Raw genomic sequence first — 22,783 nt, forward strand, 5'->3', positions numbered from 1 at the left:
AAAAGAACATTTCGACCAACTAATGTCATATGATGTCAATGACTAGATTCATTGTCATATTTTCAAATATCTTATTGACAATTGAATCGATTTTTTCATAACGAAATATTATTCACTTCTCAACATTCAGGTACAAATAATTGTAACATTATATCAAATCAATTTGGCAGGCTGCTACATCATTCTAAATAATATGAATACGATCGCATGGAATACCTTTAGTTTTACAACTTGTTATTCATCTACTTTCTTCGCTTGCTTTAGATATTGACAAAATTGGAGAAAATCTAATAATTTCTTTTTACATTTTATTTCTAGCAGAAATTGTAAAGTACTTTGCATACAAAAAACCACATTGTAACACTAGAGATTTTCTGTAGAACTGAGTATAAAAGTATAGTAATTTGAGTTTGATTCTATAACATAATTTCCAGTATTGAGAAATAAATCTTTATGTAACATCACATTCCCAAGACATATGTGCAATTGTTTCTGTGGAGCTCGAACAAAACATATAAAGGTCTGTGTTGGAGATTCCCATTGCAAAAAGTAATATATAACACCGATATTTCTGTGCAGAATTCTTTATTGAAAATAACGAAGTCTTTGATTCAGGGTAGATCTGTAAGGAACTTTGTATATATTGATCCAGTCAGAATTAGGTGGTTGAAATATTTTGTCGCATAATTCTCGGTGTATATTTCGACTTATTTTGGTTCTTTTAGATAAATTAGATATTGTGTCTTCTTGTTGCGCCTTTATTTTGTTATTATTCACTGATTTCTTTTCAATATTTTTTTCACTCTAAGGGATTGCATGACTAATCGAAAAATACCAAAAAAAAATACAACAAACACCATATTCAGTCCGAAACTGTTCAAAATTGAAGTGATGTTTGTAAATGCTCAAAGTAGGGGTTACCATCTCTACTTTCCTTTCCTTCAATACCCCATTATTACCCACTTCTATCAACGCATGGAAAGTTTGTTCAAATGTCTTGGAAGTTATTTTGATGTACCTTCAACTTATTACAAGTAATATCAAATACATGTTTGTAGTCAATGTGAAAAGTAAATGGAGGAAACGAAATGAAATCATAACACGCTGTGTGTCGGGATCTTTACGTGAGTCTCAATTCAAGACTGGTCACTGATATTGATCGCTGAATTGTTTTAATACTGTGCTCGACAGTGATGCTGTAACATGTAAGACAATATCTATTGTATTTCAGTTCACAGTAATCTTCTTGATGATAGTGTTGTACTGATGTTGTGTAGTCAAATATCTTGTTTCAATTGCATTTTTTTGCGGTAGATTAGATAAATGAAATAAAAACTGAAAAATACGGTTAAAAACCTCAACGCAATAGATAGAAGGAAAGTAGGACCTACACCATGAAGAGGGGATCTCGGGCAATATCTTCATTGCTGCAAGCCATAAATTGCAGCAAACGTGACGAATATAACGATTTTAATGTATTTTATGCAACACATGACAAAATCCTTATTGGGTTAATATCTCTGTTATTGTACACATACATAGTTAATAATTGCTGATTGTTTTTTCTATTTCCTTATTGTTCTCTTTTGCAAAAGAATTGGCTGGTGCCGTATACTGCATGAAAGAAACCAATCAGTGCAATGAAGCAAATATACACATTGATAATAGTGAAGACATAAGCGCCATTTTGTGTTCTTAATATTCGTGTAAGAACGAATAGGGTCGAATAATGCATTTAGATTTTAAGTGACAAAAATGTCTGGGTGGGATGATGACTCCTGCTTAGTAAAAAAAAATATAATTGTATTGTTATTGAAGAAAAAAAAAATCAATGATTCAACACTAGTACAGCATGATGTCGTGAAATTGTCTGCATTCCTCAGCGTTATCAGTCGCATGAGGACGCCTTTCAAAATAACGTTATTTTTGTAATGTCCTTGTACTCATAGTGCTGTCCTGACATGAAAGCGAAACACGTTTCATGTTTACAGCTATTTATAATGTCAGACTATAACTTTGTTGTCAACCTATTAAGTACTCGGTCACCACATCACAGGCCCGTAAGTAGGATTTTTATGGGTGTTCAGAATTCGACAAAGTGGACCACTTCCGGGTTAAATCAGCTGACAAGCAAAAACAAAACAAAACAAAAACAAAACAAAAATCCCGCGTGCATATTTTTCGTTTCTCGTGCCACTTCCGCTTCAAGCCCCCTTTCATTTCTTTTTTTTTTCAAACGGGGGGGGGGGGGTAATTTAGGGCCACTTTTCATCATACATGTAGTATGATGGTAACATCAGGCCCGAAAGACCAATAAGGTACAAAAAAAAAAAGCGTTTAACTGGTCCAGAGCCGATCCAGATCTGCCCTTGGTGAGGATTCTTCTCTTCCCTATAGACGTGGCACTGACCTCCACGACCGTAGAGGTAAGCGAGACGAGATTCCGTGACGTTTAATGACGCGCTGGCTATGGGGCAGAAACAAATCACATGACTGTGTGCGCACACCTCTGGCACGCGACACGCGAGCCGCATACCAGCTTACGTGACGCTTACTCAATTCTTACATCAGTTTTTGCCCCCTATCTCAGTACAGTGTGTATATGGCTTGATGACGTCATTTGAACCTCGTTTCTAATAGCGCACATGTGACGTACACACAGAGCCCTGCGTTCTTTCCGGTAGGAACTCTAAGGACACGGATGTTACATGGCCTTGCCAAGTAAAAAATGGAGGTTGAATATAATAGGTTTAACAGTTTTAAAACAGCGAGGATAACATCAGAGACTTAGAAAAGGGAGGGGCAAGTACAAACACACACACACACGTATGCACAAATAAACATGCAAACGACAGTGAAAGTTCAAGAGTAATCATAAACATTACGTCTGGATATGCGCGCAACAGACAACTGAACTGAAGAAGGCAGTATTTGATGAATTTATATTTTTATAGCGTAGGCCTACTAACCAACATAGATCTTACACTTTGACAATCTTGGCCAGCAGCAAGTCGTTTAAAAACTTTCAGAAATGAAAGACATTTTCTTGATTTCGTGTAGCAAATCATATTTCCCATGTTCTGTAGCGGCGGCCAAGGGAGGGCCTGCAGCCGCCTCAACCCCACCTTCCCTGATTTCACGACCCATGCAATATTTCAATCACAATGCTTCAACCGTCAATGGAAGTACGAACAATGTAAAAACCGACAGAACTGGATTCAATTGATTTCATACATGTACCAATATCTGCTTCTGAATAGGACAATTTACATGTATACGCAAGAGCGCTTTGATTGTCATGCACGAAGTGTGGAATAGGGATTTCTACCGGGCGCAGATCCCACATGTGACGTATGCACATTAGAAATAGTGAGGGAGCATTAGTGCATGGAACTGTGCTTATCGCAGTGGTACATAAACAGCCCCTCTCTTGTGCTCACAATGTGGTAAAGCCAAATACTGCATTGACATTTCACATGTTTCAGCAGGTATCTATATACGCCATCATGATCGATATGTTCGGAGTGATTTCGGAGTCCAGTTTCGGACAGGTCAATGCCTTGACCATCACTGCCGCTCTTGGAGTCATCCTGACTTCGATGGCGATCTGGAGCGTCATGCGGCCGAGTGGATTCCCTCCCGGGCCGCGGGGTCTTCCGCTCGTAGGAAGCATCTTTGGTAAGCGGCTCTCTCTACATGCACAGCCACTGCGCTTGGACATGTTAGACTAGTTTTCCTATGGGAACAAGCTTACGAAGAGTGCATTAGGCTGCGTTCACATAGAAGTATTCGGTATTCGGTATTCGGTATTCGGTATTCGGTATTTGGTATTTGGTATTCGGTATTCGGTATTCGGGCACCGAGTACACCATCACCCGCACCGTCAACTCACCATCCCATGCAGTGAGGATTTCTTCCTCCTACATCCCAGCAAATCTTATTAACAATTTCTAAACTGCATCAGAATGTCAGTCTACATGCTTATTTTTGCTAAAGGGCAAATCCAGACCAAAAGTGTCATTATTTCATAAACGAGAGACGGTATACGCTGCAAGAAAATCGAACAAGCTGGATTCCCACTTTGCTATACTTTTCGCAGCTATTCGGTACTTTCGAATAGTGCCCTCCTATGTGAACCGGTGTGAGGAAATCCTATCGTTCGATTCAAGCTATTCGCGCGCCCTCGAAAAACGAGCCCGAATACTCGAATAGTATACTTCTATGTGAACGCAGCCTTACGTACCTTCATGTATTCTCCATCACGCTGAGTGTATAGCTAATACACAAATTCTTCGGACTTAATCCCTAAACCAATCCCCTATCACTTGGTTCCTATCAAATCAATACCCCACATAGGCCTACCGGTAGTTATTGATATGATAATCCTGCCATATTGGCTTCCATCTCAGCAGCAGAGTTGCATGATTCAAAAAGTGTCGCGTTAAGAAGATTAGGTTGTTAAAAGAAACAGGAAAATAAAAAAAAAAACATATTCGAGAGGGAAAATAATGTAAGAATCAATGGGGGTTCATTAGGTCTATATAAACAAAAAGTTATAATGTAAACCGATCTTGGAGTTCTTCTTAAAGACCGATCCATGAGCTGTCCTGGAAGGGAAAAAAACGCTTTTAGATGGGAAAGTTCCTACCCAAGTGTGCTAGAACTAAATGTAAAATACAGCTACGTGCAGACTTGAGGAAAGGCTACCATGAAGCTGTTGACCTTTGGCGGAGTAAAACGCTTGAAAGCAAAACAATATTACATTAATACATGAATCAACGAAGCAGCATTTGGTGGAATATTCTGTGCAACGTTTATAAATATACGTTTGATTCTATCTCAGATATACATAGCGAGATGTTACTGAATATGACGACATCTAGTGGTTTAAATCTGTCATATCGTTTACCCGACGAGTTGGTTAGAGTCTAGAGTCATTGCTCACTATAAGTTATTTTAGGAACGTTATTTAGATCATGGTCATGGACTAACGCATATAAAATTGTTCATGCAGCAAACCACTGCGAAGAGCTGCTTGCGGAAAGATTGGGACAGCCACCCCCACTAATTTTGCAGTATAACTACTGTCTATAACCCTGCCCTTGTTGACTTTGATTGTACGCACAGATGCACGGATGCACGCACATTTCGCAAGCCTGTGCCAAAAGGAAGTTTTCTCTTGATTGCCAATTATTATAATCCTACGTGGATCTCAGAGTAGCCCGGTTCACGACCAGCATAGTATTCAAATAGATCTCTTTATGATGACTATGCGGTTGCCTGAGACTTGGCTGACGTAGCTGCTACTTGGTGTATACAAAATTGACTCCAAATATTCAGTGCATTAAAGGGAAATGTATCCCAAATGCATAGAATTTTTGTGTGGATATACTGAATGCAGAAATATCAGAAAACAACTGTCAAGTTGGATGAAAATCGAAAATCTTTTCAAAAGTTACAAATCTTTGTGATGTTATTATGTAAAAATGACGTGTGTACGAAAATTTGGCATATTTTTATTTTTCTAGCATAAGGAAAGAGCACATATACATCTTCCATGATGTACAAAAATCGTGGAATTTCTTTCTATTTTCACGTTGACTTTAGTGACCTTTGTACTTTTGTTTCGGTGTCGTTTAGGTATTTTTTTTCTTTTGAATTAGTCATTCTTTCTGTATTATTCATGATATTGACAAAAACATTGAAATAAGAAACTTATTCTCTTATTGGTAGATTTCAGGCATTGGTTTTGCCATTTCCTTGTACATATTCATAAGCCATGTTTGATAGTTACCCATATATTCCCTGCAGTAAATGTGTTGATGAATGATGATTGATTCATTAAAAAAAACCTCAAGCAGTACAGTGTATGTACTGGGTTTGTTTCTTTCAATCAAAGAAGAATTGAACGTTATGGAATGTCAATGTTCCTCATATTCTTCACACACACACGCACACACAATACACCCCCCTCACACACACACACACACACACACACACACACACACACACACGGCACGTATACATTCAAGGAGCCCAATACACATCCTGTTCCACCTATTCATCCCACATCACTATCTCATCCGGTGTCCACTTCTGCCCACATTCCTGACTGGAATATTTGAATGAGATATAAGCAACGCCACGAACATACAGAATTCAAGACTCAGAATGTGTTGGAAATAGGAAATAGGCCGGAGTAAATTTTCAATTTCAATTTATTTTCATATTTCTCGATGAAAAAATACATCAAATACAACAAAATTAAATGAAATACATGATATCCAGCTGGAGACATACATAGAATATTGCAAATATATACAACATATAGTGGTCGATCTATGAAGTTTGGAATCTATGAATTTAAAGTTAAATTTGAAGTTAAAGGGTACGACAATGACCGAAACATAGAGAAAAACAAAAAATAAAAAGTACAATTATACAGTTATATAGCAAATTCTTCTCTAATGCAGGTTTTGGGGTCGGATAAGCCACATGCTGTATGCGGTTGAACCATTGTCGTTCTGGCAATAATAACAATATGACTCAATATATAGTAACAATGATACGGTTTAGACAGTATTAGAAATTTATACATTGCGTGTATTAAGAAGGGAACACAGGCACCTGCAAATCCCCCCCCCCCCCAAAAAAAAAGAAAAAAAAGAAAAAGAAGAAGAAGACATTCAACAACCAGTTAGAATGCAGTGAGAATTAAGATACCAGCTGTTACCTCGCCCCAATTGTCTTTAAAGAAGGAAGAATATACAATAGGTCATGAACACAGTGACAGAATTTGAGGGCGCAAACAGCTCGGCTCTTAAAATCTGGTTTAACATGACAACAACCCTGGAGTACAGTACAGCAGTATAGTCCTGGACAGCACAAAACAGAATTTCAAAGAGCTGAATTAATGTAATTATTCAATAAAAACTGTCTTAATTTGCATTTAAAGGATAATAGCGATAAAAAACCCGTGAGTTCAGAGGGGAGATCGTTCCAGTTATTTCCGTCCCGCATACATAATTGTTTTCATCGCGAAAATTGTGCGAGTACGTGGAAGGTGATAAGCGTCCCGTTAGCTGGTGGGATAATTGTGAACTAGGAAGTTTCTTTTGAACATGTGAAGAAAAACATCAGGAAGATCATTCGTGGAGTATTTATACATAAAAATACCTAGGTTGTAATCAAACAAATCAATCAATTTCAAAATTTTATTGTTGTGAAAAAAATTCATTTGTATGAGATAGATATCCGGCGTTATTAATAATTCTGATGGCGCGTTTTTGCTGAACAGCATATAATGCGTCTTATCAATATTTAGTGACAACTTATTTACGTGGATCCAGGACTGAACAAGTTTCAGTTCATTATCTAACATATGCATAACTGTGTACGATGTGAAAGAAATAAATTTGTGTCGTCAGCAAAGCATATGAAAGAAAGAATCTGAGACGAATTTTGGAGGTCGTTTATGTACAAAATAAATAACGGGCCAAGTAGGGAACCCTGGGGGACACCACAAGAAGTTGTTTTCAAGAGAGACTCATAACCGTTTAAATTAAACATATTGCTTTCTATTCGTAAGGTAGTCTTTAAACCAATCTAGAGCTGTCCCACAAATGCCGTAATGGCTTAACTTATAAAGCAAAATATAGTGGTATATAGAAGTGGACCAAGTCAATCACTCGTGATGGTCTATGTACTCCCATGTTTGTAAAATGTAAATGCGACCTACTTGCTTTTCATGCTTAAGTTTGTTCATCCTCTCTAAAGTCCGAAATTATTTTTACTTATGTTTTCTCTCGTTGGTAAGTAATTTTCTGACCTAGATTTCAAAATAGCATATATGAACAAAAACATCAGGGTATTAACACACTTAGATCTATCAAAATTACCCGTGATTCCAGAAATATTTCTTGCCAATACACGATATTCATCAATTCAGCTATATCAATGTGTTCATTAACAAATATCAATTTTTAAAACTCTATTGCAATGCAATATTGAAGACGTCTCCGATTCCTGTTGACAAAAGGAGCAGTACGTTATCTGCTGCGAAACAAACTTTCTTAAGATGTTCTTTGGTATCTAGCCCCGAGTAATAACACAAACTGAAACTCGCTGCATTTCCAAATCATATTTGAACTTCTCGAGTGGACAAATAATTCCATCACTTTCTCGTCCGTAAAATCAAAGTTGTTTATCCAAGCCTCCACACTCCACACAAGCCATACAGCCCACGAGTTATACAGTCTACAAGTCATAAATCCACAGCCTACGAGTTAGACACTAAAGCCCACGAGTTCGACACTACGCAAAATAAAAGGGTACACGTCACGAGACCGACACCCATGATTCATACAGCCCACGAGTCGTACAGCCCACACGTCATACAGCCCACGAGTCATACACCTCACAAGTCATACAGCCCGCTAGTTATACACCCCACGAGTTCGACACTAAGTAAATAAACACCACGAGTTCGACATTAAGTAAATAAGCCCACGAGTTATACAGCCCATGAGTTCGGCATTACGCAGAAAAGGCTCATAAGACCGACACTGAGCAAACAAAGCCCATGAGACCGACACTAAGCTAAAAAGGCTCGCGAGACCGACACTAAGCCAAAAAAAAAAAAAGGCTCACGAGATCCACACTAAGCAAAAAAGGCTCACGAGATCGAACTAGGCAAAAGAGGCCCACGAGACCGACAGGATGAACAGCGCACCTGTAGGCCAATTATTTGTACAGGATGTCCAGATAATGGCACAAGGAAGATATGAGAGATGGAAAAGGAGAGTTGCTGGGTGTTACTCTGGGCCGAATGCATAAAACAAGCAATTGCTTGTAAGCAATTGCTTCAAGCAAAAGCACAAGCTCGTCTAGTAAAAGGTGTAGCTCAAGCAATTGCTTAAATACATATGCATAATCTTTTGCTTGTGCACATACCTTTTGCTTGCATTCAGCAAGTAATTGCTTAGGGTTCGAACAATAGCGTCACGCCTGTGCGAACACAAGAACAAAGGCGAGTGTGGCAGCATGCATTTGAAAGGGCATGTGTGTGCGGAAACATTTCCTGACATAGCAGAAGAGCTATGAAATGACACTCATAAATGCACACACAGACGCACACACACACAACTATACACACACTCGTATTACTGGCTGATTCCCACCACTGCTTACAATAGCCCGCATCTGCCAGATCGCACGTGGAGAGACGTCTCCTTGCTCTCCACCGAAGTGAGACATCCTACCTGTTTTTCATCAAATTTTGCGTGCTAACCACTGGACATTCCCGTTGTTGAAATGAAAAATTTCTTACTCTACTTAAGAGTAATTTCTTGTAGATATATACCACTCCTTCACAATTGTCTGTCTTCCATGAATATGAAAATGATACTTAAAAGGGAACGTCCCAGATAAGCAAAAGCTCAAGCTCATTTTACAGAGCTTGGAAAATCGTAAGCAATTGCTAGCAATAACTAGCAAAAGGTATGTTTTATGCATACGTTTTTAAGCAAATGCTTGGTCTCTAAGCAATTGCTTGCGGACAGCAAGCAATTGCTTGTACTTGCTAGCAAGAGCTTCTGCTCGCAAGCAATTGCTTGTTTTTATGCATACGGATTCGAGTAAAAGGCTAGCACAAGCAATTGCTAGCGTTTATGCATCCGGCCCTCTGTCAGTTGCCCTCCCTCACCCCCTGCAATGTTCAAATTATTTCATGTTTGCGAGTGTGTTTGTGAAAAAGCGAGAAAGAAAAGGAAAAGAAGAAACTTACATCCTCTCCATCTTCTTGCTGGAAATTGTGAAAGCCTATTAAAAAAAAATAGCACGATGCCATTACCAAAGATCTACGATTAAACCATATATTATATATATGTAAATTATATATATATATATATATCGTTCTTGTCCTCTTTTCTTTATTTTTCGGGAAGGGGTCCCATGAAGAGTACAATTATATTTTGAAAAAGAAAACGGTAACAATGTCGCTCAGCGTAGCGTGACAGAACTGCCCCAAAAGCCACAAGTGGAGAAATACTGGTGCACGTCATGAGACCGACACCCACGAGTCATACAGCCCACAAGTCATACAGCCCACGAGTCATACAGCCCACGAGTCATACACCTCACGAGTCATACAGCCCATGAGTTCGACAATACGCTTTGAAGGCTCATGAGACCGTCACTAAGCAAACAAAGCCCACGAGACCGACACTACACTTAAAAGGTCCACGAGACCGACGCTACGCATACAAGGCTCACGAGACCGACACTAGGCAAAAGAGGCTCACGAAACTGACACTACGCAAAGAAGGCCCACGAGACCGACAGGATGAGCAGCGCCACCTATAGACCAATTAATTGTATAGGGTGTCCAGATAATAGCATAAGGACGATAATGAGAGATGGAAAAGAAGAATTGCTAGGGTATTACCCCGTTATTTGCCCTCCCTCACCCCCTGAACTGTTCAAGATCTTTAATTGTGTTTGCGTGTGTGAGTGTTTGTGTACAAAATTATCAAAATTCAGTAAAAGTGTGCATGAGATCTATCCACATTAATTTCGAAATGCCAAAACACCCTCCTTTCTCTTTCCGTTGAAGACTACCGGTACACACCTACTTGATGAGATGAAGTTTACAAGAAAATATTTCATAAAATGGTCAGTGTTGCAGTGCACACCTGCTTTACATGATATTGAGGGGAGTAGTCATCTGCAATGATTTAGTATAATTCACAGAAAATAATGTAATCGTCTATGATATAAAAGAAGATGCATCCATGAATTTTACATCTATTCTATTTCATGAAAAATGTACCGTTTTGAGGAGAATAATTACACAAGCCACAAATCGAGGTGAATCGCTGTAGCGATATAAAACGTTTTATCCGTTGATTGTCATACATTATAGTTACAGAGAAAAATACAAATTGAGCTCTAAGCAGGCGGGTATAAGCAGGCGGATAGGATATCAAATAAGGCCTACTTAACTAGTGAAGCAAAAGAGAAAAGGGAGAAAGAAAACTTACATCCTGTCAACCGTCAAGCTATAAATTGGGAAAGCCTAATAAAAATAGCACGATAGCATCTAGAATTAAACCATATACATCGTTCTTGTCCTCTATTGTTCGTTCATACTTTTTTGGGGGGAGGGGATCCCATGAAGAGGACAATTTATTTTTTTTTCAATGATAACAATGTCGCTCCCCGTAGCGTGTTCCATGAAGGGGAAAATACATACTGACGGGTGCAATTTCGTCACGCTATAGAGCGAGAGATTGTAACTAATTGAACAACACCATCTACATATCAACGACATCAAGTATGTACTTCTACACATGTGGCTTTGGGGGCACGTCACGAGACCGACACCCACGAGTCATACAGCCCACGAGTTCGACATTGAAAACAGGTCCATGAGTCATACAGCTCACGAGTAATGCAGCCCATGAGTTCGACACTAGGCAAATAAAGCCCATGAGTTCGACGCTATAGGTAAAAATAGCCCGCGACTTCGACAGATACAACACGGGGCTTAATGTGTCGGTCTCGTGGACCTTGTAAGCTTAGTGTCGAACTAATGGGCTGTATGCCTCGTGAGCTGTATAACTCATGGGCTGTATGACTTGTGAGCTGTATGACTCGTGGGCCGTATGACTCGTGGGTGTCGGTCTCGTGACGTGCCCCCAAAGCCACATGTGTAGAAGTACATACTTGATGTCGTTGATATGTAGATGGTGTTGTTCAATTAGTTACAATCTCTCGCTCTATAGCGTGACGAAATTGCACCCGTCAGTATGTATTTTCCCCTTCATGGAACACCCTGTACAGGTACATATTGTACTATGTAGATGGCGCTGTTCATTTTGTCGGTCTCGTGAGCCTTCTATTCCTAGTGTCGGTCTCGTGGGCTTTCGTTGCGTAGTGTCGGTCTCGTGAGCCTTCCTTGCCTAGTGTCGGTCCCGTGGGCTTTCTTTGCCTAGTGTCGGTCTCGTGAGCCTTTTGTGCGTAGTGTCGAACTCATGGGCTGTATGACTCGTGAGCCGTATAACTCATGGGCTGTATGACTCATGGACCTATTTTTTATGTCGGTCTCGTGGACCGTATGACTCGTGGGTGTCGGTCTGGTGGGATGACCCCAAATTAAAAAAAAAAAAAGCTCACGAGACCGACACTGACAGAAAAGCAACAAAAAAAAACACAACTAAAATAATATCATTAAACGTTAATATTATACATTAAACTATGATTATTATGTGAAAGTTGGCAGGCATGATAAACGCTTCAAACATCACGTATGCTGTGACCAAGAACTAAAGAAGGAAAATATAATGAAGCCAATTTGCAGAAGCATTAAATAATCATATGGTACAAATCAATGATATGCATGCAGGATGTTACATTTACTAGTGGTGTATACTTTCTATCAAAAAGGACCTCATGATATTCTTTGATTCTCTCTTTTTTTCCCCATCACTCGTGATTTCAGATATGAACGATAGTCCTGAAGTCGTATTCGGCAACTGGGCGAAGAAATACGGTGACATCTTCGGGCTGAAAATTGGGGAGCGATGGATGGTGGTCTTAAATCGCAAAGACGTTATCAAAGAGGCTGTCGTGAAACAAAGTGTGGACTTCGCCGGTCGCCCAGACTTTTACTCTTGTAAGTCGAGAAAAAGATGATTGTTTTGTTTGGCGCTGTGCAACAGTAATTACATCCAAATGTATAGATTATGTCGTTAAGAACGTTGAAGTGAATTTAAAGACTGCATATCTTCAATATAATCATCTATTTGCAGTGCGGTATCAATAGGAGGAAATGACTTGATTTCCCTTGCCTTTGTGTTTAGATTTCACTGTGGTAATGCCAATACTATACATATGTGTATGTGTGTGGGTGTGCGTGTGCGTGTGCGTGTACGTGTGTGCATATGTATGATACCGGTATACTGACTGATAGCAGGAGCAGTCGTAGGTGTAGTTGTTGTAGAGGATGTAGTAGCACTTGGTCACAATAACACGAGAATGAAAGGTGGTCTCGTGTTTGCTGTACAGGGGGTTGATGTATAATAGTTGTTTCCTTGATGTTAACATAAGTTTAAACGCATTTAGCTTATGCAGTTGAATCAGTTTTATCATTGCTTATCGGCTTATTGTCGGAAGTCTAGCACGTCTCTTATCAAAGATGTATAGATGTATTGTAATGAGGTCAACATACTTTTAAGCGTATACATCCTGTTGTGAGTTTTTGTTTTGGCTTATTGTTAATGGATTTTTTTTTGTTTTGTTATGTTTTTGTTATGTTTTTTGTGTTTTACGTGCAGTCGAGGTGTTCAGTGATGGGTTCAAGGACATCGCAATGAGTTCTTACTCCGACACGTGGAAACTCCATCGGAAACTTGGACATACAGCCCTCAGGTATGTAGGTCTACGCCTATCAGCTCTTGACATCACTATACATGCATTCACAGGTCCCATTCACAGTTCATTTGGGTGAGCTAACACTACCATTGATCTCAGGAAATGTCCAGGGATAAATTTTGCATACAATAATGATCAGACTCATTTTCGTTTAATTTCTTTTATTAAGTTTCCTCACAAATCATACAGTGTTATATTTGTAACATACATCCAGATATCAAAGAGAAGTAACATAATATTTTTGTAAATTCAGTATATCGAGACTTTAAATTATATTTCATGACACAGAATGAATTTAAAACCAATCTAGAGTACGTTACATTCATATTGGATGATTAAGATTTTATGTGGGGGAACGTACATAGAAGCAAATGCTTGTGGGAGTAGATCCCCAGAAAAAAAAAAAATCAGAAACACAATCACTCACACACAAACACACACTGCACGTACGCAGGTGCACCTGGACAAGCATGTGTGCACGCACACAAAAAAAAAAGTGAGAGAAAAAGAAGGAGAAAGAGAAAACAGCAACAAGAATGTCGTTGGGACGGCATCAAGTAGAAAACAATGACATTGCCTGCAGCTGTGAAAAAAAAAAGAATATTATACAAGAAAAAGAAAATATGAAAGAAAAAAATGCTGGAAATGAGACCATGTGAACCTGTTCAGCAACCATGGAGAAGAGTCTTAGTCAATGATTTTTCAAATCATCTGTTGATTCATGCTGTCACCAGATTGCAAAAAACAAAAAACAAAAACAAAAACATAATCTTTACGCTTACGTTTAAATGAACATAAGAGATATAAGTATCTTGCAAAAATTCGTAATCTAATTTTTGGTATATGGTACATATCACTCTGTCTTGTTGGATATTCATGTATTTCTTTATTTTTCTTAAATAAAGGCTCCAAAACTTCAGGCAATTCACAACTATTATGCATCAAAACTCCTAAATTCATTAACTACAAATCATGTACTGCATTTTTCAGAATTTACTTTCTAAGAAAAGTGAATCAGTATGCGTACATAATTTACGTCCATATTTACGTCTTAAAGCTCCCTTTTGGGTGATCAATAGCTTATCAATACTGATCTTGGCTGAGCTTTCCCACGCAAGTATCCCGAAATTTAGATATGGTTAAATTATAGTTGAATATAGCGACAAAAGTATTCTAATTGAAAAAAAAAATGCTTTAATTTATAAATAGCCCCTGCATATCTTGAAATCAGTTTATCATTGCGTAAAGCATGATTCTAACACCAGTCGTGAAGTAATAATATTCAGAAGGCAAACAATAGAAATTGCCACAAGTTATCAGCCCGTCTTCTTGTTCATCTTTCTCAAAGCTGAAAACATTCTTCATGATATACTGCAGGAGGTATGAGACGCGATATTGTTTGATTACATGGCATGAATTTCAAGCTAGAAGGATGTTTTATCTATGATTAATAATATTGCAACCACACACATAGCGTAAGCTTTCGGCTTGGAAAGAAAAAAAGGAAAAGACCGCAGTCAAGTTTACTCGACATTCCAGTATAGCAGTTGTTTCGTAGGGAAGGGAGGTATACACATGCGCGGAACTTCAGAGTGGCGTCATCCTGTCGCATTACACAATCCCAATCCATATAGGAGCGAGTTGAGAGCTTAAAAACAAGTCTATTAGCTTGGTATTCAAGTTAACCACCCAATCTGCTTCACTACAGTTATCAGTTGGTTATGAAGTGTATGCCAAAAAAGGGGTGATCCTAGATACTCACATTCCACTCGAAGCTCCTTCAAGAAATACTACAATTCCACTATTTCAATTACCTCGTCTGGGAAGCTATGCCGAAACAAATGCAGTCTCTCTACATGTCAAAGAAAGCGTGTCCATTCTTTGAAAATGATTTGTGTTTTGAAGACAAATCCACCATTATTAACCACAGCTCATAATGAAAATTATTAATCAAATTATTAATCAAACTGGAACACCTGAGCTTTTTGTGCAGAGAATGAACTACAGCAGAGTGATTAAAAAGTCGAAAATGTTGTTATGAAATTAGATAGAGCAGATAGCAGTTTGAAGTGTGTGTGTGTGTTTTTTTTTATTGGATGATTGCTAATGTATACATGTACGTCTTTCGTCCAGTTGAATTTATTCAAAATTATTCTTGTTTAATCATTCACTTCATATTACATGAACTTCAACAAATTAACTTATTAGTTACATCTTACTTCATTTCCAGGCACTTTGCAACGGGCAAGCCTTTGCAAAAACTGATTACCAATGTCTACCCAAAATTGGAAAAGGAGTTGGCCGAGAATGAAGGAAAACCGATCGATCCAAGACTTCTCCTAACCCTTCTGATGTACAATGTCCTCACACAGATGTGCTTTGGGATGAGGTATCTTGATGTGAAAATGTTTCCTTTAGCTGTATGTGAACTCCTTCTCAGCCACGTTCGGGTTCGTTTGTTGTTGTTTTAGGTCATTAGTACATCACAAACGTTTTGTGTCAAGTCACTTTGATATAAGAACTGTGATTTATTGTACGTGTTGTCTCTTAATGATACAAAAAAAAACTTTCATCGGTCGGGATGATCAAAGGTCAACCCTCAGTAAGTTTGTTGGCGAGCTTCCATCCACTCTTGTGATGGACTTCTTCAGGCCAAGTAGTCACACCGTGACATACCGTAACATCTGCTTGTTTTCTGATCATTGAATTATTGAAAAATTACTGAAGGCTGGTAGAAGCCCTAACCTCCCGTCGAATTACCTCTTTATGTTTAAAATAAAAATGACAAGCATATTCTCTCTTTTTATTCAATTATTTCACTCATGGGAATTCCTTCCTTACATATGTTGCGCTAAATGTCAGAGAGGTAATAGAGATTGAATATATGAATACATACAACAGTTCTAAATTGTAAACAGAGAAAACCAAGAAATTGTTTCTATGGAGCTCGAACAAATAATGTACTAAGAGATGATGGTCAGATATGCCCATTGTTTATCAACCTTAATTACTAGTACATTGTATTCTATATAACATTTTGTATTGGCAAATAACGAAGTTTTTTATTCAGATTAGGTTGTACTTTGTCATCGTACTTTTTAAACTAGTCTAAATTTTGATTACATGCATCTACTCATTTCTATTCAGATATAAGTGACTGAAATAATTTATCTTGTCGCATAGTTTTCGGTGTAAATATCGATATACTCTGATGATGTGGAACAAATTAGATATTGCATATTCTTGTTGCGTCTTTATTTCGTTACTGTTATTCACTGATTTTCTTTCAATTTGCTTTTTCCTCCCTAACTGAAACTTGGCTAAGCTAGATAATTCGCAACTATTTTATAATCTGTATCTAAAATCAGTATCGGTCGCCAATTCTATAGGTATAATAGATCTTTATCCTAATGTGGAATACGATACATAACGCATCTCCTTTTATCAAATGTTACTCTATTGTGTAAAAAAAATAATGAAGACTTTAAATCAGACTTTGTCCAAAGTATCAAATAAAATTGATAGAATTCAGAGTGAAAACCATTAGTACCAGTGGTGTTACTATAGGGCGTAGTTTGAAGTGAAATTTCACCTGCACATTTTTGTTGCAAATCTGTAGATAATTTTCGGGTGATTTAATGATGAAAATTCAGTCAAAATTATTAATGGGGGTTTTCAGCTGTATAGTTTTTTGAGAAATAATTTTCAGCATTACGTATATCTTTTCTGCAATTCAAAATGATATCATCCTAGTAGATAAATTTGGTGTGGGATGTCAACATTGATCTCCCCCCAAAGACATGAATTTATTCTACATTTTGTTCTCCGTATTTTACCAATTGGCCCTTGATCTTGTGATATATCCTTCAGTTTTTAATTCATTGAAATATTCTAACTCTTGTTCCCATTCATCAGTTTTCAATAGGAAGCTGGATATCGATTAATACAATTTTGATCTTCAAAATTTTAAAATTTGTCAATTAAATGCTTTTTATGACTACATCTTCTCCTAAATATCTAAATGGAATACTCAATAGTAATTGATCTGAACTAAAATTTTAGACAATCTCAAAACACATTTAGGTAAGTTAGCATGTCTGTTGAATTAAAACTCAGAGTAAGAGCTCTGAATAAAATGTGTTGACGCAACGAAACTCTTTCTACTTATAACTGTTTATCGCTTTAATTACATTTTTTTTCTTTGAAGGCGTATCAACGTCGCTGCAGTTTAGATTTGATTTATTTCCTGAAAGAATTGAGAGTATTTCCTCACAATTTCAACTGTTGAACTCCATTGTAGCTATGAGCTGCACGATCCGAAAGTCAAAGCATGGATGGAAATAAACGATGAGGGGAACGAAAGTGTCGGGCTGGGTCTGGCGGCTGACTTCTTTAGGTGGGCGAGGTATATACCAACCTCGGGTCCACGCCTTATCAAGGAAGGAGTAGAGGCCTTCAAAGATATGATCAACGCCGAGTTGGCCGAGCACCGAGAAAAGAAATACGATCCAGGTATACGTTAATTCTTCCTCTTTCATTCACTGTGTATTCGTAGGTTTAATGAAGATGTCATGATGGAAGAACTTACTAAAAAAAAAACGTGATTTAGTAATCATTAAACAGTTAACTGCTGCATATCCGATGAGAACCATGCAATTTCTCGTTTTCTCCCTGTGTATTTTGTACTGTGTACTTAATTGCAAATACGGGTGATGTAAATGTGAACCCAGATTATGAATAGATGCCACACTGGTCAGGCGGGTTCATGGTAAAAAAAGAAGAAGAAAATGATAATGATAATGTACAAAGATCTGTCGGATCACTGCGTGCTATCCAAAGAGCTCTGTCGGTAATGCAATGTACCATAAGCCTCTTTGGTACGGTGATTCACATCGCGCGTTTATATTCAGAAGGCTTTTAAAATAACAAGCGGCAAGTAAACTAGCTAGAAATATGACTGAAGCAGATTATACCCCTTCTAACACTTCTGTGCTGGTGCACTGTCGAGAATGATAAACATCAACTTTAAACATTATACTGTAAATAATGAGTACAATTTACTGCTGATTTCATGGTCATTATTCACTGTTATAATGATTGAATACAATTTCCCGCTAGTCGATGCTTGTCTCGAAAAATGTGTCTTACACATGTCATTTAAACGTCTGGTGCATTAGAACTAGATGTAGTCCATCTCATTAGATTCTCGCCAATTTTGTCCATTTTTAAAACAAGCGGAGAATGTAGATGAATATATGTCTGAAAATCCAATATTAACTGGAATCGTATTCATATGATTAGACTGTTTGTAGCTGTCTGTCAAATTGTATCATTTGTCTTTATGTGTCGTATGATGTGACATTTATTTGTACCTGAACGTTAATAATTGAATGAAATTTCTTTGTAAAAAAAAGATGTCTACATCTAGTCACGTGTGTGCGAAATATCTTCAAGGCTGCTTAAAATGAATCCTTCTTCTTCTTCTTCTTCGTCTTCTTCTCTCGCTCTTTCTTTCTTTTGTCTTTTTCTCTCTCTTTCTGTCTTCTTTTTTTCATTTTCATTTCAGAAAATATCAATGATTTCTACAGCATGATGCTAAAGACCCAGGAGGACGCCAAAAGGGAAGGTGAAAATGTGGACAAGCTTTCCGATGCTCACATCTTGATGACAATCATCGATATATTTTCTGGTAATTGATTAGACAAAAATGAAATAAATATGCATGTAGCTGTCGATTGTGTCATAATCTTGTTTTTTGTAACTCCTCTCCCTAATTTGCGCCCAATTCATATTTTTGTATGATGATGTTTATGACAAGCGTTTACTGAGATAAGTATGAGGGGGATTCCCCCATGGGGTGAGGGTGGAAGGGGGTGAACCTGCTCGCCTCAACTATCTTCGCATAATTATTTCGTCACAATTCTATCGTCAAACACTGACGATTTTCGGAGGTATTGGTCAACAAATCTTATACTGTATTATCGATGTGAAGTATGAGAATTAAGTAAAATATAAGAAGATACTTGATTCAAGAATATAAAAAACCCCACCATAATCATCATTAATCGACGGAGAACTATTACACATCCACACAAAAAAAGGGGAACTCGGACTCCTGAATAGAAAGTTTGAAGATGTGGACAAGTTCTGTTACCTTGGAGACGGATTAGATGCCAGAGGAGGTGAGACTACAGCTATGGCTAAGAGAGAAGATACTCGCTCGCTGCAGAGGATACTGAATTTCCCGTTAGCTGCTGGGAAGAATCCTACGTGGAAGACCCAGAAAGGCATAGGAAGAAACAATCAAAGAAGAAAGAAGAGTGGTTGATGTTACCCACATTGACCAAAGGGTTAGCATGGTTAGGAAGAAAACCATGAAGGAAGTGAACTGTCCAACACCAGCGAAGATAACGATGATGATGATGGTGATGATGATGATGAAGATGACAGTGATGATGATGACAGGTTGTCTTTGGGTTTTTGTGTGTATACATATAATTAATGTGTATATGTGTTTGTTTTCACCTCACTCTCAGGTACTGTTGTTTCAACTCTGTTTTGTGTGAGACATGTCATTTTAGTGCAAGTGGCAATACTATATTTGAAAGATGTCTTTCGTTTGACACAATTTTCTGAACCGAGCGTCCATGAATAATAGTTTCACATCTGCCATTTTGATACACCACTCCCGCATCTATTCCCCCAAATCCAGCTGGTACTCAGACCACTATCGACACACTGTATTGGGCTTTTGCCTGCCTTGCCGAGACACCTGAGGTGCAGAAGAAAGTCCAGTCGGAGATCGACTCCGTGGTCGGCCGTGATCGTGTACCAACCATAGAGGACCGCGGGACGCTGCCGTACACCGAGGCCACACTGTACGAAGTGATGCGGTACAGCACTATTGTGCCAATGGCCCTGCCTCATTCTACCACTCGCGATACTACACTTCGTAAGTTCACTCGCTGCTTTACCGCATTCAAGATTTAGAGTTAACACCGAAAGACAAGCTATTACAAATTTGGATGAAGACAAGGTTTATCGTTCACCATTCTATGCTGACTACCTACAGAATAATACAAATGTATTTGCGACCATAAACTATTTTGTGAATGTATTTCTCCGGTTCATATAAGTCGCTAGGACATCAGCGATAACGAAAGTCGTGTTAGTTTACTGAGGCAGTTAAAAGCAAATAGATCTGGTATGTTCTATTTCACATTTTGTCCTTTTAGTGGAAATACAACTGTTGAGGATGGCAAATCCATTGATGTAAAGGATTCAATCATGTAATAGTGTGTGCTGCTCACTGTGTATTCGTAGGTTTAAAGAAGATGTCTTGATGGAAGAACTTACTAAAAAAAAAAACGTGATTTAGTCATCATTTCTTGTGGCACAGCTTTGATTCACAGTGAATCACATTTATGATTGAAATGACACACTTCCCATTTCCCCTCCAGGTGGCTACTCCATACCAAAAGGAACCACCGTCATGCTCAACATCCACTCCATGCACTTTGACCCTGACGAATGGATTGATCCGGAATCGTTCAAGCCAGGTGAAAAGAACCTCCTAAAACACAAACACACACACACACACACACACACACACACACACACACACACAGAAAGACACAAACACAACAACAATAAAGCATCGTTGACATAGCAGCATGTAAATCCATTACGCTGGAAAAAAAGAGATTATTTAGGTAAATCCGTGAGAGAATTGTATATCGTTTGACTTCATTGAGTAGGACGATTAATGCAAATAAGCAGACATTGTTCGATTTTTGTTGTTGTTACACTTTTTAAAGTCTTGTCAGTGCAGGCAGTGATCTCATTGATGTTTCCCGAGGTGAAAAATAATCAAAGAAAAATCCGACATGTCAATTTAGCTTCCTACACTCTACCGTAAGAGAGAACATTACCAACAGAATTGGGATTACAAGTTTAGTCTGAAAGACATTATTTTTGTTATTTTTTCATGATGAGTCTAAGTGCATTTATTTGATGAAACACTCTTTTGATTTCTCACGTGTGATGAGTAAGAACACCCTATACAAAGAAATATGATTTTGATGAATTTGAACGAAAGATTCTTTCAGTTAAAGTATATCTGCTGTTAAGAATACCCCCGACAACAACACTTTTGAATTGTTCAAAAAATAGTACTACGGCTTATTCAGTAACGCGATGTTCACTGTAAGAAAATTTGCAGAGTCTGATGTCTTTTTTCCAAAGTTTTTTTCTCTTTCGCAAAAGGAAAAGTATTGATTTTAACATAATACTATCCTGTCAATGACTGCTTAGAGAATGTTATGTAAATTTAGTAATTATTCTTGTTTCGTAACAAAGAGTTATTATCTGGAACAATGTTTGACACGATCCATTCAGTAATAAGATTTGCCAATTAAAAGCAATGTATAATGCGTTGATTTTTTGATTTTTTTTTTTTTTTTGGGGGGGGGGGGGCGGTAATACAGCCCGAATACAATAATTGTACATTGTACTTTGAGTTGATCATTCAGTAAATCGCGATAAGTGTATGCCCTGACATTTCTTGAGTAAGACAAGTGGGCAACAGACAGGATCAATTCCACTAATGTCATGATGTCATCATAATAATTATATTCCAATTTACGAACGAGCTATTTTCCATTCCTATCCAAATAATACTTGATTACAGAACACTTCCTAGATGATGGAAGAACCGTTCGCCAGCACCCTCCCAGCTTCATGCCCTTCGGAGCGGGTCGCCGTAGCTGTCTCGGAGAGGCGGTTGCTAAGGCCGACCTCTTCCTCATCTTCTCCTGGTTCCTCCAGAACTATACCTTCTCTAAGGTACCGGGCAAAGAGAGCGAGAACCTCTGCAAAACCATTCCTAAAACAGTCGCTGGACGTTTGCTGACACCATACCAAATTGTGATCAGCAAGAGGAAATAAACAGGCGAAGAACATTTTTAAGACAAATGATACATTGACAAATCCGATATGGTATCTTACAGTTTTGCTTTATTTCTTGTCATTTTCAAATAATTTGATGGCAATGGAAGTATCATTTGTAAGGGGTTAGAGGAGTCCATGTCTTATTTCTTCTTTTACTAGACACCACCATTGTTAATCATGTGCATATGATGCTTGATGAATTCAGTTTAATGTATTGAAGTTGTTATTTTGATGTACTTTCACTTCAGAAATATGCGAATGCGTATTTGTTAACGAAATGAGAACAAATAAAGAATGTCAAAAGAAACTGCAACATTTCATGTTTCCGGTTTTCCGTGTAAGATGAACCTCAATGCTAAACTGATCATCGATATTGAACACTTCATTGCTGCAATGTTTGAGA

At 38.0% G+C, this 22,783-nt stretch overlaps 1 protein-coding gene across 1 annotated transcript; it reads left to right on the plus strand.

Moving 5' to 3' along the window:
- The first annotated feature begins 3,506 nt into the window (after positions 1–3,506).
- LOC139738368 (steroid 17-alpha-hydroxylase/17,20 lyase-like) lies at positions 3,507–22,659 on the plus strand. The gene is made up of 9 exons (XM_071649004.1): positions 3,507–3,678; positions 12,500–12,673; positions 13,335–13,428; positions 15,662–15,820; positions 17,732–17,943; positions 18,998–19,120; positions 20,144–20,383; positions 20,892–20,990; positions 22,121–22,659. Exons 1-9 carry the CDS (start codon positions 3,507–3,509, stop codon positions 22,375–22,377), a joined length of 1,530 nt encoding a protein of 509 aa, XP_071505105.1. The 3' UTR covers positions 22,378–22,659.
- Positions 22,660–22,783: the final 124 nt, after the last annotated feature.

This window comes from Diadema antillarum, unplaced genomic scaffold, assembly GCF_040938485.1.
Source record: "Diadema antillarum isolate AM-2024a unplaced genomic scaffold, OU_Dant_1.0 seq00000738_RagTag, whole genome shotgun sequence".
Taxonomy (NCBI): domain Eukaryota; kingdom Metazoa; phylum Echinodermata; class Echinoidea; order Diadematoida; family Diadematidae; genus Diadema; species Diadema antillarum.